The 17,391-nt window shown below is 43.7% G+C and overlaps 1 protein-coding gene across 1 annotated transcript in view; it reads left to right on the top strand.

The window, feature by feature from the left end:
* MSH4 (mutS homolog 4) overlaps positions 1 to 17,391 on the top strand; it is a 96,493-nt gene that overhangs the window by 20,576 nt on the left and 58,526 nt on the right. The window contains exons 5-7 of the mRNA XM_040360673.1: positions 435 to 550; positions 4,204 to 4,377; positions 8,077 to 8,249. Of these exons, the coding sequence (XP_040216607.1) occupies positions 435 to 550; positions 4,204 to 4,377; positions 8,077 to 8,249 (463 nt within the window). The remainder of the gene's footprint in view (positions 1 to 434; positions 551 to 4,203; positions 4,378 to 8,076; positions 8,250 to 17,391) is intronic.

Genomic DNA, 17,391 nt, shown 5'->3' with positions numbered 1-17,391 from the left:
ATTTGCGTACGCTGGGCTCCCGCAACATTGTGAATCGGTGTTAGTATGCAATTTGCATACTATACACAGATCACAATGGGAGCGCCCCCTAGCGGTCATCGCTAGAATGCAGCCTAAAATCTGAGTGGCATAAGAGCCTTATGCCATGCAGATTTTAGGCTGCAGTCGGCGTAGAGATGTTCCTGAATCAGGAGCATTCGCTACGCCGGAGCAAGTAAGCAATTGCGCCGTGTAACCTATGGTTACACGGGCGCAATTGCTTCTTGAATCTGGCCCGCTGTTCCTCCAAAGACATGCTTGTAGTATTGTAGATTTCCACAGAAATGCAGTACAATGCGTCAAAGCTACAGTGTATAACCTATTGTGTATACTCATTGTATAAACTGTTTTCTTGTTTTAGCTTTAATAATATATATATATTTATTGGCTTTTAGGGCGTATCTTTTACTACTGTTCAGAGGAAATATTTCAACGAGACAAAGGGTTTGGAATACATTGAACAGCTGTGCGCCCCTGAATTTAGTACAGTACTGATGGAAGTTAAAACTAAGTATGTTGAAATATATTACAGTAAACCTCTTATTACATTTGTTTCAACTGATTTAACCTTTTCCCCTATAATGTAGGCATGCGCAATGTGCAGTAACTCTTAATAAGAATAAAGTGTTACTAAACCCACAACAGTAAAATCAGTGTGTATATGCAGTAAAGCATGCTTGTTATACTCACTGTGGAATCTACGGGGTTAATCCTCTGCATTGTGTTTGATCCTGTCTTCTATGATCCTCCCCTTCTTTTACTGTTCCTAATCTATCGTCTGATAGAAAAGAGCCTTGGGGCACTCTGCAGATGCTCAGTCTGGTGCGTATTGCTAGAGAGTTTATTTTTATTTTTGGGAGGGTGCATGTGATCAGCACAGGGCCAATCAGCACTGTCCAGACAGAGGGTCAGGGGTCCTGCAGCCTCATAGGACAGTCAGAGAAGAATGAAAACTCATAAAAGCTTTAACCAGTGCTCGAAACTAATAGAAGTCACAAGATATACGGCTATATACTGCTGATGAGAAAAAGTATTTAGCAGTTTAGATTTAATAAAATAATTGCATTTCCATGTTCTGTGTACTGTGGGAGACCAGATATAGTGAATGCAGGGCTCTGGGTTTAGAAACACTTTAATCTGTACTTTTCTGGTTGCTAAAATCTAATTTGACAGTATTTTGTGACTTCAGTTTAAATCTCCAAAGTGGTAATTGCATTGACTCAGGAACTATTGTCCAGTTCTATAGAACAACAAATAGATAAGAGGCTATCAGGTTTTAAACAACAGCACAGAAATATAAAATTAGTGCTGGTGTCCATCTATAAAGAACAGCACAGGGTCCAGGGGTCATCACTGGTATCCAGTCACAGAGAACAGAACTAGGAAGAAAGGTTACTGGAGTCTTACTACAGAGGACAGAGCAAGGATAGAGGGGTCATCACTAGTCTGTAGTTACTTAGGGGCCGATTCACATTGAAATAGATGTGAGATACGCTACCCCCGCTGTAACTTACTTTTGGCCGGTTCGAATCCCCAAAGAATTTGCGCCGTAAGTTACGGCGGCGTAGTCTATCTCTGGCGGCGGAATTCAAATCGGCGATTAGGGGGCGTGTTTCATTTAAATGAAGCGTGTCCCCGCGCCGAATGAACTGCGCATGCTATGTTTCTAAATTTCCCGTCGTGCATTGCGCTAAATGACGTCGCAACAACGTCATTTTTTTTTAACTTAGACGTGAATTACGTCCATCCCGATTCATGGACGACTTACGCAAAAAAACAAAAGAATTCGAAATAAACGCGGGAACGACGGCCAAACTTAACATGGCAGGTGTAACTATACGCAACGAAATACCAGCTTTAACTATACGCCGGAAAAAGCCGACTAGAGACGCCGTAAAAAAATGCGCCGGCCGCTCGTACGTTCGTGGATCGTCGGAAATAGCTAATTTGGATACCCGACGCGGAAAACGACGTGAACGCCACCCAGCGGACGCCGAAGTATTGCATCTTAAACCCGAAGGCGTACGAGGACGTACACCTGTCGGATCTAACCCAGATGCCGTTGTATCTTGGTTTGAGGATTTAAACCAAAGATACGATGCGGGTAATTTGAAAGTACGCCGGCGTATCAGTAGATACGCCGGCGTACTCGCTCTGTGGATCTGCCCCAGAGAACTTTATAGGAGAAGCGGTCATCATTACAGTCCAGCTATTGAGAACCGCACAGGGATGAGAGCTCATCACTAGTCAGTAGTTACACAGACCAATACAGACATGAAGGGTCATCGTTGATAGACAACTGAATGTGGATGAAGGCTTATCACTAGAGTTTAACTATAGAGGACAATGATAGAATGAGGGGTCATTTCTGGTCAGTTGCTACAGGAAACAGTACTGGGATGAGGAGTCATCTCTAGTCTGTAGCTACAGAGAAAAATATAGGGACAAGGGGATATCACTAGAGTCCAACTATATTGATCAGCACAGGGATAAGGGTCATCGCTATTATTTAGCTACAGAGGACTGTATAGGGATGAAGGGTCGTCACTGATTCTCAGCTATAGGCAGCAGAACAGGGATGCTGGCTTATCAGTAGAGTTTACCTATAGAGTAGGAGTGTCAAACTGGCGGCCCTTCAGCTGTTGTGAAACTACAAGTCCCATCATGCTTTTGGGAGTCATGCTTGTAACTGTCAGCCTTGCAATGTCTCATGGGACTTGTAGTTCCACAACAGCTTGAGGGCCGCCAGTTTGGCACCTGTGCTATAGAGCAGGGGTCTCCATACTTTTAAAGCAAAGGGCCAGTTTACGGTCTTTCCGACTTCAGGGGGGCGAATTCTTACCAGTTGGGGTAGAAAATGCCCCAGGGCCGAGCATCAGTTAGAATAAACATGGCCCCAGTGTTGGTGGGCAGTAGGAGGAGGAGTAGTGCTCCATCATTGCTATTAGTCTAAGAAATTGTGTCCCATTGTTGGTGCCATTGGGAGGAATAGTGCCTAATATCATTGGGAGCAATACTGCCCCAAGGGCCGGATGAAGGCTAGCAAAGCCCACATCTGACCCTTGGGCCTTAGTTTGGAGACCCCTGCTATAGAGGATAGTGATAGAATGAGGGGGTCATCATTGGTATGAAGCCACAGAGAACAATACAGGGATGAGGGGTCACAATCAGTCTTTAGTTACAGAGAACAGTACAAGGATAAGGGATCATCACTAGTTTAGCTACAGAGAACAGCACAAGGATGAGGGTTCATCATTAGGCCAGCCATAGATGGAGCAATTTCCTGCAACTACTGGAAAAAAAATCGCTCGATTTCCCCCATCAACACAGTCATTGTTGATGGGGAAATCCCTCCCCCTGAGCCATTGTGTTAATAGCCACTGGAAATAATTGCATGTAAAATGCAGCAGCCTGGTTGTACCCAAGTTGATCGATCGATCAACTTGGATTCATTTAGTCTGCCCACACATGGTTTAAATCTCAGCTGGTCTCTGCTGAACGGGCCGAGATTCGGACTGTCTATGGCCGTCTTTATTTTTTAGCTACAGTAAACAGTACAGAGATAAGAGTAATAAATAAATACACCTATCTGTATTTTTATTTACGTGTTATAGCAGTGCACTAGTCATTATCTAGAAAGGACATGAGGGGTCATTACCGGTCTTCCTACTGCAGAGAAGAACACAGGGTTATATAAGGTGTCATTACAAATTATAGAGGATTTATATAGCGCCAACAGTTTGTGCATCGCTTAAGGCTCCATTCACATCTATGCGACAAAACGCCGGACGCTTCTGCCGCTAGAGGGGAGAATTCCCATTGCTGTCTATGGAGATGGTTCACATCTCATAGACGCCGAACGCCTGTCGCCTGAAAAAAAGTCCCGGACCCTTTTTTTCAGGCGACATTGGCGTTCGCCCATTGACAGCAATGGGAAGAATCTGAAAAAAAAAAAAAAAAGATACACACTCGCGGCAAAATACGCCCCGTACGCCGTACGCCGCTGTCGCATAGATGTGAATGGAGCCTTACAATGTAGGGAGACACTACACCAACAGTACAATTCAAAACAACTTTGTACAACACAAAACAACACAGTAGATCCAATCATTTTGCACTGCATAGCTGAATAGACCTCTAAACAAGTAATTTCTTTATGTTTAGGTATTACTGCTTGGCTGCTGTTGCTGCTTTGCTGAAATATATCGAATTTATCCAGAATTCAGTCTACGCTCCCAAATCTGTCAGGTTCCGATTCCAAGGAAGTGAGCAGACCGCTATGATCGATTCTGCATCCGCACAGAACCTTGAACTTCTGGTGAATAACAGAGATACTAGGTTTGAATATGGCTTGTATATGCAGGATTTCATTATGTGGAGCTGACCGCTGTCTGTATGCATTTTGTAATCTTGCTGGTCTAACTATCAAATGGTTTGGTGGCTTTGATTGATATGTGGTCACACACAATCAAAACTTCGACCACACTGTCCGTGTCTTGATTGTAATCTAGCCTAATATATCAGTAGTGGTACACAAGGTCACTAGAGGGCCAAGTATAAGTAGGGTGATGTTGGACAATGCATCTTGGGAACTGTTTGTAATCAAGGCTATATTACAGGGGAAGCTACAGATTAACCACTTGCTTACTGGGCACATTTACCCCCCTCCTGCCCAGGTGAAATTTCAGCTTCTGACACTGCGTCGCTTTAACTGACAATTGCGCGGTCGTGCGACGTGGCTCCCAAACAAAATTGGCTTCCTTTTTTCCCCACAAGTAGAGCTTTCTTTTGGTGGTATTTGATCACCTCTTTTTTTTTTTTTGCGCTATAAACAAAAAAAGAGCGAAATTTAAAAAAAAAATCAATATTTAATCAATATATAATAAATAGCCCAATTTTTTTTAAAAAAAAAAACTTTTTTTTTTCTCAGTCTAGGCCGATACGTATTCTTCTACATATTTTTGGTAAAAAAAAAAATCGCAATAAGCGACTGGTTTGCGCAAAAGTTATAGTGCCTACAAAATAGGGGACAGAATTATTATTATTTTGTATTATTTTTTTTTTACTAGTAATGGCGGCGATCTGCAATTTTTATTGGGACTGCGACATTATGGCGGACATATCGGACACTTTTGAAACATTTTTGGCACCATTCACATTTATACTGCGATCAGTGCTATAAATATGCACTAATTACTGTATAAATGTGACTGGCAGGGAAGGGGTTAACACTAGGGGGTGAGGAAGGGGTTAAATGTGTACCCTGCATAGTGTTTCTAACTGTGGGGGAAGGGGACTGACTGGGGGAGGTGACCGATCTGTGTCCCTATGTACAAGGGACACAGACCGGTCTCCTCTCTCCCTGACAGGACGTGGATCTGTGTGTTTACACACACAGATCCACGTCCTTGTCTGTGTAACCGCCGATCGCGGGTGCCTGGCGGACATCGCAGCTGCCAGGCACGCGCATCGACATCTCAGTGATGACGCGCTCCCCCCAGTGGCTGGAGGCCGGAGACCGTATATATTCGATTTTCTGCAGATTTTTGTCTTCAGATTTACCAAAACCATATAATATGAGGTCAAACCTTAAGGCCCCTTTAACACTGGGGCAGTGGGTGCATCAGCGGCGAAGTGCTGCTATTTTTAGCGGCGCTTTACCGTCAATTTCGCTGCCCTATTCTGCTGCTAGCGGGGCGCTTTTAACACCCTCTATCAGCTGAAAAAGGGTTAAAACCACCCGCAAAGCGCTGCTGCAGCGGCGCTTTGCCGGCGGTATAGCCGTGGTGCCCAATTATTTCAATGAACAGGAGCGGTATACACACCGCTCCTTCACTGCTCCAAAGATGCTGCTAGCAGGACTTTTTTTAGCGTCCTGCCAGCGCACCGCTCCAGTGTGAGGAGCGGCGCTTTGCAGGTGCTAATTTTTGCTTAATATCGCCTGCAAAGCGCCTCAGTGTGAAAGGGGTCTAAGTGTTTCAATTTGTATGCAATCAGGCAGGCCCTTGCACTACATGGTTTTGGTAGATCTAAAGACAAAAAACCTGCAGAAAATCTAATAGTGTGTATGGTGTATTAGCAAGAATAGGACCCTATGCAAGGTAGCATCGTTGGTCCCCATCCCTATTGTCATTGATAAGACTTTCAATAGGCACAGAGAAACCACACCATTTGTATTGTCTGTACTGGTATAGCCTCATCAGACACTACTGCCTACTAATGAATCCTCTCTTGTGAGGTGACAGGTAGGTGCACAATGTTTACCAATTGCCCTTGGTTTACTACAGGAGTATAAATGTTGCAGTTGGGCCCCGGGGCATAAATCAGGCTAGGTTCCTGTCTTGTTTGTCTTGCAGGTAATGAGGCTCGGCTTGTGGGGAAATGCTGTGTTTTCATGGCAGGCATGTACCCACTGTATTTGTAATACCTTACAAATGCTTTGCTGAACCAAAGCAATGACCTATTATTTATGTTCTCTTTTAAAATCTTGAAGGTTTCCATTTACTCGGAGGGCTGCCATGTGAAAAATGACATGAACTCAGTTCTTGCTTTGGTGCTACTCACTTTTGTAAGCTTCCTGCAGTGCATTACTAGCCATTCACTTCTATAGCTCCAGCCAAACCTGCCAGCCCTGTGCTGAAGCAACCATAAACTGGGTGAATGGGGGGTGGTATGGGTAATTTTCCAGTTAAAGGGGTTGTAAAGGATTATTTTTTTCCCTAAAGGGCTTCCTTTACCTTAGTGCAGTCCACCTTCACTTACCTCATCCTTCCATTTTGCTTTTAAATGTCCTTATTTCTTCTGAGAAATCCTTACTTCCTGTTCTTCTGTCTGTAACTCCACACTGTAATGCAAGGCTTTCTTCCTGGTGTGGAGAAAGCCTTTTGAGGGGGGAGGGGGCAAGCAGGAGTGACAGCAATAAAAGTGATAAAAAAAGGAAAGTATAAAAATAAAAAAATGTAATCTACAGAATATCGGCACCTGTTACCGGCTATTGGCCTGAAAGGCATCCTCGGCCCTGAAAAAACAATATCGGTCGGTCCCTAGTCTTAACCATTCCCAAAACTAAAAAAAGAATGGCTTTTTCACACTATTTACCTCATTTTACATTTTCCTGTCTTATCATGAGTCCTACTAAACCTACAGTTAGAGATATCTCAGCTCAACTGCAGCATCCAATACAAGACAGACTTTCCATAGTTTGTGCTGTCTGTTAGTTTTGTGATTCTAGGAAATTTGAGAAAATGGTGGAGGACCTCTACCCTCAAATACATAGCCCATGGGTTCTTTTTATGGACTCTCCTACATTCCAAACTTGACCACAAAGATCTGTAATCATCCTGACCTTCCTTTAACTTGATAGATTTATGAACCACCCTGGGGTCCCCACTCATGTTACATGTACACTCCTCCTGTACCTCTCTGTAAGACCCCTTTCACACTGAGGAGTTTTTCAGGTGGTACAGCGCTAAAAATAGCGCTGCTATACCGCCTGAAAAACTCCTGCCCAGCAACCTCAATGTGAAAGCCGGAGGGCTTTCACACTGAGGCGATGCGCTGGCAGGAGAGAAAAAAATCTCCTGCCAGCAGCATCTTTGGAGCGGTGAGAGGAGCGGTATGTATACCGCTCCTTTCCATTTAAAACAATGGGAAACCGCGCCAATACCGCCCGCAATGCGCCTCTGCAGAGGCGCATTGCGGGCGGTATTAACCCTTTATCGCTAGCGGCCGAATCCCGCGGCAAAGCCACCGCGGCTCCCGCACCAGTGTGAAAGGGGCCTAAGTCTCCTCTTCTCTTTTTTTGTTTCCCACACATCTGTAGGTCTGTTTTTTTCAAACGATTTTGGGGAAATCCCTGGTGACCCCATAATTAGATCAACATAATTAGTCTTTCTTTACTCACTATTGGACTAACTGTCAAGTTTCACCACTTGCAATATTCCCCTTTATCACATTTTGATGATACATATTTTTTATGTTTTATTATATTATTTAAATACAATTGAGAACATGTCTTTTATTTATTTTATCATCAAGGAATAATCATAGTCTTTTTGGGGTACTGAATAATACTAAAACACCAGGAGGGAGTCGTAGACTCAGGGCAAATATCCTGGAGCCTCTTACTGACCTTGAAAGCATCAACACGAGGCTGGACTGTGTCCAGGAGTTTCTTGAAAATGAGGAGCTTTTCTTCAATCTCCAGTCAGGTAAGTCAAGCCTTGTATACAGCAAGGACATTTCTAAAGCCAGGCAATTGTAGAGGCAAGCCAGGACCCAAAAAGGGCGAAATGCGTCTGTGGTGTTCTCTACAGGTGAAGAACAGGAGCTGAAGATATATTTTACCCATCTCATTCACATTTATGCAACAGGGAGTCGGTGTCTGTGCAGACGGCCACCATTTTGTTGAAGTAAAAAAAAAAATCACCATGTTACATTGGTTTATGTAATATGTCATTTCATCATCTGTGCATGGAAAACTATAAGTCCGGACATTCTTTGCGGCTGTCGGCTTATAGTTTTCAATGAACTACCATGTCGCTGTGGAAGTTCATTGAGTCTTCCTGTCATATTGTATGTACAGGCACACAGATACACTGACAGGTCTGCAGGAGACCTGCATGGCACCAGTTGTCTGCTGATTGCTGGTGCAGTGCTTTAGAAGCTCCAGAAACAAAAAATAATAAACGCAAAACCTGCAAAGAAATGTGCATTTATTATTTTTTGTTAAAAAGTGAACTTATCTTTTAAAACTCTGCCAGGAATAAGGGGAAATCTTCCAATAGGCACACTATCTAAGAGTGGATTTACTTTAAAACCATACCTACTCCATGCAAAATGGGAAAACGTTTTGGTTTTGGGTATACTTTAACCACTTCCGGACCGCCGCATGTACATTTACGTCGGCAGAATGGCGCTGCCTAGACGTGGGTCGGGGGTCCGATCGGGACCCCCCCCCGGTACATGCGGCGGTTCCCGTGGCTGTCCGAGCGATCCAGGATCGCTCTCAGCCAATCCACGCGCTCCCCCTGCGTGTCACTTCCTCTGCCTGTGTAAACACAGGAAGAGGGAAGTGATGTGATGTGATCTCTCCTCTCGGCGGTATTTTCAACCGCCGCTGAGGAGAGATCACATCACACAGTGAGTCTGCACAACACTACACTGACACACACTACACATAGGCACATTAACCCCTTGCGATCCCCCCCCCACCCCCCTGTCACAGTGTCACTGAATGCAGTGATCATATATGTACTGATCACTGCATTTAGTGTCAGGCCCCGTACTCACGACCAAACATGTCTGCTGAAACTGGTCCGCGGACCAGTTTCAGCGGACATGTTCGTTCGTGTGTAGGCAGTAACGTACAGAATTCCAGCAAACAATCGTCGGCCAGACCGTTTTCCAACGAACAACTGTTTCCTGGTCTTGCTTTAAAACAGTCTGCTGGAATCGTGTCCGTCAGACATGTTCGGTCGTCTGTACACAAAAGCAGCGTACAAAAACCCCGCGCATGCTCAGTCCAAATGAGGAGACGGGAGCGCTCGTTCAGGTAAAACTCGCGTTTGTTTGGGATATGGCACATTCGTCATTAGAAACCTTTTATTCTAGCAAGAGAACAATGTCTTAAAAAGGCGCACTAAACCACATTTTCAAGCCTCGTTTTATTAATTCTTCTCTTGCTAGAATAACCCCGTTCTCTTGCTGATGCAATTTCAATAGAGTTGTCCCATACTGAAATGTCACATTTCTTGCTTGTGATGTAATCCTTTAATAATGTTTTCTATGCCAGACGTGTGTTTTGGTTGGTGGTCCTCCATAATTTATAGTAGTCATTTTTGTAAAGGAATGTGCATATATTTTTTTTTTTTTGTTGTTTCTAGTTATGTCACCATTTAAAATATATTTTTTTTACATGTTTTTTTCAAATTTTTTTTTTATTTTTTTTTTTTGGTGTTTCATTAGAGAATATTAAACCATGTTGGCACACCAAATGTCCCCCCCCCCAAGGAGTGTGTCCTTTGTAAATTACCCATTGTATATTTATTAAAGGTTTGCTGCCTAATAATCCCCACAGTATAACAAACAATAGACATGTTTTCAAATGAAAGCAAAAAGCCTTTTATTCAGGCAAATGTCATCACAAAAAATAAAAAGAACGGCAGCACTAGAATAGATAGCAAACTATATGCAAACTTGCATTTCCAACATGGTGAAGGATAAACTTCCAAGCCTCAGGAGCCAAACACAAAAATATGAAGCAGCAGCACACAAACAAAGGAACCCAAACTGTGGTAGTACAAACAAGATGTCCTTTATGTGGAAGGAAATGGAAGGCAGAAAATCAACGTTTCCTCCTCTTTCCAGCCTTCCCTCCAGGCAGCCTTCCAGCGGATCGAACACGGGGTCTTGCAGGTGGGGTTGATGTGGCAGCAGGAGGATGGTGTTCCGCAAGCCGGGCCGGGTCACATAGCCCAGTGTCTGGGGTCAGCAGGCCCCTCTGCATCCACCAAAGGACCTGGTTCATCAGGGCCTTTGCCAGTCTTCTCTGGTCCTCCTCCCCTTCATTTAAATCATGGGCCAATGAGGCACTGAAGGCCTCTGTGGGGTTGAGGGGGGCCCTCATGATGGCGCTTGCCTCCTGGATCATGCGGAGGCTTGCCTCCTCCACAGGCCTCAACTGCCTCCTTCGGCCTGATGGCCTCACCTGGGGGGGAGAAGACTGGCTGGTGGTGGTTCTCCTGGCCGGGTGGACCTGCTGCAGGCCACTGGGCCCAGCCTCCTCCTGGCTGCCACTGACCCCGGCCTCCTCCTGGCTGCCACTGACCCCGGCCTCCTCCTGGCTGCCACTGACCCCGGCCTCCTCCTGGCTGCCACTGACCCCGGCCTCCTCCTGGCTGACAGACACCTGAGGATCTGCCACCTCCTGGCTGATCTCTTCTTCCTGTGTGGAAAAAAAAGGAAATTTTTTACAATTTCGCTTAATAAAACCACACTCATTTTCATGTTTTTCGTTTTGTATTTTCTGTTCATTATTACTTGAATACACTCTACTTCTGACCCCTGCAGTTGTCATCTCTGACACCTATTTGTCTGAACACCTTTTTTTTTGCTTTTTCCCAGCTTGTTTTTTTTTTTACAATATCTAATCATTAATCCACCAAGAATTATTTACGCCAGAAATATAGAGGAAACTACTATACCTCCTCATCGAAGGGTGGCAGATCTGCATCTCTGTCAGCCAGGCCCTCTTCCTCCGACTCTGCAGGGCTGTGGTCATCTGGGGAAGGTCCGCTGGAAGGTAGCATGGAGGAAAGGTTGGAAGAAAGACTGGACATCGTTTTCCTGCCTTCCATTTCGTCCCGCAAAAAAGCCATCTGTTTATAATACCACAGTTTGGGTTCCTTTGCTTGTCTTGCTGCTGCTCCCGATTTTTTGCTTTTATTAGCTTTGTATGCTCTCCTGTATGTGCTTCTGAGGTTGGCAAGTTTATCCTTCACCATGTTGGCAGTGCATCCTGGCACCCAAGTTTGCATATAATTTGCTAGCTCTTCTAGTGCTGCCGCTCGTACCTCTTTATTGCAATATAAAGAGTGCTTGGAATTCCACAGGATGGGCGTCTCCTGATATTTTTGGAGTAAGGCCTCTATAGATTCCTTGCTTTGTAGGAGGTCCATTGTAATTTTTCAAAAATTATATTTCTTTTTGAGTCTAGATTACAAAAACATAAACCACAGAAAAATAAATATTCCAAAGGATCAGCGTTGACCTTGATCTAATATGTGTCTTCAAATTTATTACCTATATCTAATTACAAACACAGTCTCTCTTGTTTAAACAATGATTGGCAGCTCGGCCGCATTGCTTGTACCAAACATTGATTTGCTAGATGCAGAGCCATTGTTCACATTGCAGTAAATATTTTAAATATATAAAAATAAACAATGCTTACAAATGACAGTTTTCATCTAGGCACTCTTTCATGTGTAGATCTCCTGCCCCTGACAATGGATGACATAAAAGACACTTCCTAATGACCTCTGTACAACCAACACTTGAACAATACTTTGCCTGATCTGAATACACCATTCAAAAACTTGTCAATGAGGTACAGCATTGTTCACATCTCTATTTTGTGAGGTGTCCAAAAGCATTTGGAAACCAAAATAACATTGTGGTACCCCATAGACAGAATAGCTTAAAAAGGGTGCAACCAACAGCCCAAACCCCCATCCCATGTGTCTACATTTTCAAGGCCCCTGCTGATCACATTTTTAATTTCCTTACCTTCCTGTCTCTCGCTCCTCGTTTCTCACGCTCGCCTAATTACCGCGTAAGATGCGTAATCACGGCGTAAACCTTTTAAACACTCCGCGTATTTATTAAACCCCGCCCTCGTCACCTTTGCGAGGCCCCTAATCAATGAGTTTAGGAAATATTGCGTTAACTGTGTATGTTCTGGATGCGCTCGAAGATTCTCCGCGTAACCGACGTAAACACGTTGTTTGCATTCTCTACACTCCGCGTATGTATTAAACGCCGCCCTCTTCTCCGCCCATGGCGTAAGAATTCATCTTTTCCACGCCCATAATCTCTGTGGGAAAGGAAAGATGGCGATGTCACACGAGCGGGCACGATGCTCTCATGCCACAAGTGAAGGGACAGAGGCAGGGACGTCCCGATCAAGGCAAAGAAGATATAAAGCCACTAATATGCGGTTCCAGGAAATGGTGGAGTTAGTTTACATCATGCGAAAGAAGGACTATGATGGTGAATTAGGGCCATACAAGACCCCTAACCGCCGAAAGGCACATATTATGGACAAGGTGGCGAGGAGAATGCAGAGGATGTTTGGGATCACCAGGTCCAAGGAACAGCTGAGGAAACGATGGTCAGACTTAAAATTGAGGGAGCCACATAAGATGAAGAAAATACTTAAAATTCTGCGTAAAAGTAAGTAAATATATATTGGGGTTGGGGGGGGGGGGTGATTGTCTGCAATAATGTGTTGCCATGTATATTTCACCATCTGCCTCCTTGGCCTGCTTGTAATTTTAAAGACATGTTGTCATTTATTTTTTAGGACATAAATAACTACATATTTACAAATAGTGTTCTTAGTAAACAACGTAACATCACATAGTTTCTCAGAAAGGCTCGGTTATTCCAGGAACAACACACCTGGACATGGCTCACTGGCCAAAAACTTTGTTTGTAAACATTGTGTAAAAGCTAGTTCTAGAAAAAAAAAGTATGAGAATGGGAAAGGCAAACAGGATTCATTCTAAAAACAGTGGTAATAAAGCAGATGTTTTCACATCTGCAATGCAGAGCACCTGTGTCTCCCCAAATCAAAAATGGGTTTTGGTAGGGTCTCCCAGAAATACAGTTTAGGGGGGACATCCATGTGTGTCACTTTGCTAAAAAGGGGCAGGATCAGAGCTTGCCATATAGAAGTAATTGCAAAATGTAGGTTTGGTGAAAGATAAAAGTAACTAAATGAAAGCATCTTCTAAGCAATGTGTGCGATTTATGCTCTCCAATATCTGTGTGCTGATGAGTCTACATTTTTTTTGGTTTATTTCAGGGGAAAGAAGTCGCCAGCATTTGGAGGAGGCAGAGAGGGCCAGACAAGGCCAAAATCTGCCATCTCAACATGTGGAGGAGGAGGAGGATGTGGAAGGAGAAGAGGATGTGGAAGGAGAAGAGGATGTGGAAGGAGAAGAGGATGTGGAAGGAGAAGAGGATGTGGAAGGAGAGGAGGATGTGGAAGGAGAGGAGGAAGGAAGAAAGGAGGAAGGAAGAGAGGAGGAAGAAGTAATTTTGGACTTAGAAGTTATAGCAGATGAAGGGCAAGTGGCGGAAGAACAATTTGGCGAATTGAAAGAAGGTGGATTGATGGATGAAGGAGGAGTCCAAGATGATGGGGAAGTGGTGGAAGAAGGAGGAGTGATAGAAGATGATGGGGAGGTGGTGGAAGAAGGAGGAGTGATAGAAGATGTCGAAGAGGTGGAAAGGAGAAGCCCATCAGGTCAGTGTCACCCTAGCTTGATTCAAAAAAACATATGTAGATAGGCCTCATCGAAAAATAATGTTGTAAATGCCATTTTTTTTATTTTTTTTAGGGGAGGAGGATGGTGTGCCAATATTTTCACGTGAAAGTGCTGCTATAATTATTCAGCAGGTAATGGAGTGCAGCACTGAAATGCACAATATGCGTGAAAGGATGTTTCTCATGGAACAGAATGTAACAAATGTCCTTTTGGAATGCAGCACGGAAATGGACAATATGCGGCAAAGAATGATGGTGATCGAATCTAATTTTAAAAACATTATTGACATGATGGGCCGTGTCAAAGACTGAAACACCCCCCGCCCATCCCCCGCCCCCACAAACATTTTTACAGTTTGAATAATGAATACGCCAAAATTTGAAGATACACACACAGTGTGCCAACATGTGCTATCTGCCATCACAGAATATCTAATGTCTGTGCTTTGTGGGTCCAACCCCCTCCTCCATCCTCAAGTAGTTGAGAGGAAGGGTTTGCTCCCACAGAACACAGACATTGATCACCCATGATGTCAGATAGCACATGTGGCCATTTGTCTGTTGAACCAATGACATTTGGCGAGTTTGCACTGAATGTGTGTATCTTCCAATTTTGGCGTGTTCCAGTGTGAAAGCACACCATGACTGACTGCTGTTGTGAGTTTTTATATTTTTGGAATTGGATTTTGTTACTTTTTGACCATGTTGAACATTTTGGGATACTATAAAGTTTAGACCATAAAGAATAAACAACGCCAAAAAATTTAAAATATATATATATAGAATTATAAATCTCTCTAATCACTGAATTTAGTGAAGTAGAGATTTGACTCCAAAATCTCACCGAAAAATTTACTTTTAGAAAAACACACCAAAAACAAAAAAAATGGTCAAAAAATTATTGTTTTTTGTGCATAAAAAATATGCCCAAAAAAAAAAAATAAGGCGGTAAACACCCCACCAAAAATAATCTATATATATATATATATATATATATGTAAACAATAAATCTAACTATATTTGCTAAAAAAAAAAGTGAACTTGTTAATAAATGTATAATCTGCATAATATTTTTGGTTGAATTACCTGAAAAAAAAAAAAATTCTAAAAAAATTTTGTAGACTCCTAAGTACAAAAGCAGGGAGTAATGAAAAAACTATAAAATAATTTTTGGGGTCATGAACAAGCAAAAATTAAAATACTTGACCTCAAAATTTACAAATGGAGTTGCTTCTTATTTCTAGACTCAATACCCTGTTTGTAGATGAGTGAATACTGTGCAAAATGTGGTTAGTTACTAAAAGTGGAGAAATCAATTATGCATTACAATTGAAGAAGTTAGTTAGAGAACCAGGAAGACAGAAAAAGAGAAAAAGCATTAATGACAAACAACTGTATAAAGTCCAATGGTCTAATTATTTATTATTTTTTAGAATATTCCTTTCTTTGGGGGCCGAATTAGAAAGAAATATGATCTGGCATAGCAATGGCCCCCCGACCCATGAAGTACTCAACATATTTGTCGCGTACCTCACGAGCTGATTGGGGGGCCAAGCCAGCGCGACCAGTGTCCAGCCCGGGAAGGGGATCTGAGGGTAGTCTTGCCTCAGAACCGATGTCGGGTAGGTACGTCTGGGAGTGCCTGCGTAAAAAGTTGTGCAAAATGCAGCAGGCAAATACAACGGTGTCCAATTTATATTCCGCCAGATGTATCGATGTCCTGAACAGGCGGAACCGGTTGGTGAGTATCCCAAAGGCATTCTCGACTACCCTCCGAGCCCTGCCCAACCGAAAATTAAACACACTCCTCTCTGAGGTGAGGGTCCTCTGGGGAAAAGGCCGCATGAGGTGAGGACCAAGCCCGAAAGCCTCGTCCGCTAGGAACACAAACGGAAGTCCTTCCACATTATCTTCATCTGGTGGCAATGCCAGACCACCAGCTTGGAGACGATCATAGAAATCAGTCCGTGCGAACACTCCCCCATCAGACATCCGGCCGTTCTTCCCCACGTCCACATATAGAAACTCATACTGTGCCGATACCACCGCCATCAACACAATACTATGATAACCCTTGTAATTATAATAGTAGGACCCCGAGCGGGGTGGGGGCACAATGCGGACGTGTTTCCCATCTATTGCTCCACCGCAGTTTGGAAAATCCCACCGCTGGGCAAATTGGGAAGCCACAGACTGCCATTCCTGTGGTGTGGAGGGTAGCTGTGGGGACAAACAAAAATAGAGATTTAGTACTTTGTAACAAAAACATCCTACAAGCATCCTTGTGACAGTTCACAGTATTAAAATTGCATTAGAAAAATGTGCATGGAGAATTTGGGAAATGAAATATATAGGGCCACTTCATTAAGAGACTCCACAGCCCTCTGATGGGGACAATAAAAGTTTGAAGGGGGGGGGGGGGACACAAAAAACAAAAAGTCCTGTTTGAAAAAATGGCAAGGTGGGTTTGTCCCTAGGATAGCATGCTGGACAGGTTAATATTGGGTAAGGGACAAATATGCAGGTAGGCCAAGAATAAAACATGTAAAGCTTATATCAACATGCATAGGGAGAAAAGGTAACGTTAGTTAAACACACAGCATATCTGGGAAATTAAAAATAAAGTTAGTTAGCAACATTATTACAGCCAGGAAACTTACCTTAATATACTCCTCATGCATAACTTTGATGATGGCAGCACACGTGTCCGGTATGATGACCCCAAGCGCCTGCGGAGAGATGCCTGTCGAGAACTTGAGGTCCTGCAGGCTCCTCCCAGTCGCCAGGTACCGCAACGTGGCAATAAGCCTCTGCTCGGCCGTGATGGCTTGGCGCATCACAGTGTCCTGCCTCGTGATATAGGGGGACAGAAGTTCCAGCAGACTGTTGAATACGGGGTCCGTCATGCGGAGAAAATTCCTAAAGTCATTAGGATTATTCTCCTGGAGTTCCCTAAGCAGAGGCATATGTGAGAACTGGTCACGCTGGCGCAACCAATTCTTGGTCCAGAAACGCCTCCGCCCCCTGTTTCTGGCCAAAGTACTGGACAAATGAACATATCCAGCAGCCATCCCATAAACAGCACCAACTCGCGAAAATTGACGCTGCTGCTCCATCATGGCTTCAAACCGGCCGGCTGGTCAGTCAAGAACACACTGAAACAGAAAGCACTCGCAAATCCAGCACTACCTGCGACAAACGTGTGACAAACAGATACGAGCGCACAGGATGCAACTGCTAAAGCAGAAACAACCTGCTTGCCTATAGCCGAATGACAACTACGTTACCGCAAGCACACG

Source organism: Rana temporaria, chromosome 7 (assembly GCF_905171775.1).
Source record: "Rana temporaria chromosome 7, aRanTem1.1, whole genome shotgun sequence".
Lineage (NCBI taxonomy): Eukaryota > Metazoa > Chordata > Amphibia > Anura > Ranidae > Rana > Rana temporaria.
Note: the sequence above shows the minus strand (reverse complement) of the source record. Positions and strands in the feature narration are given on the sequence as shown.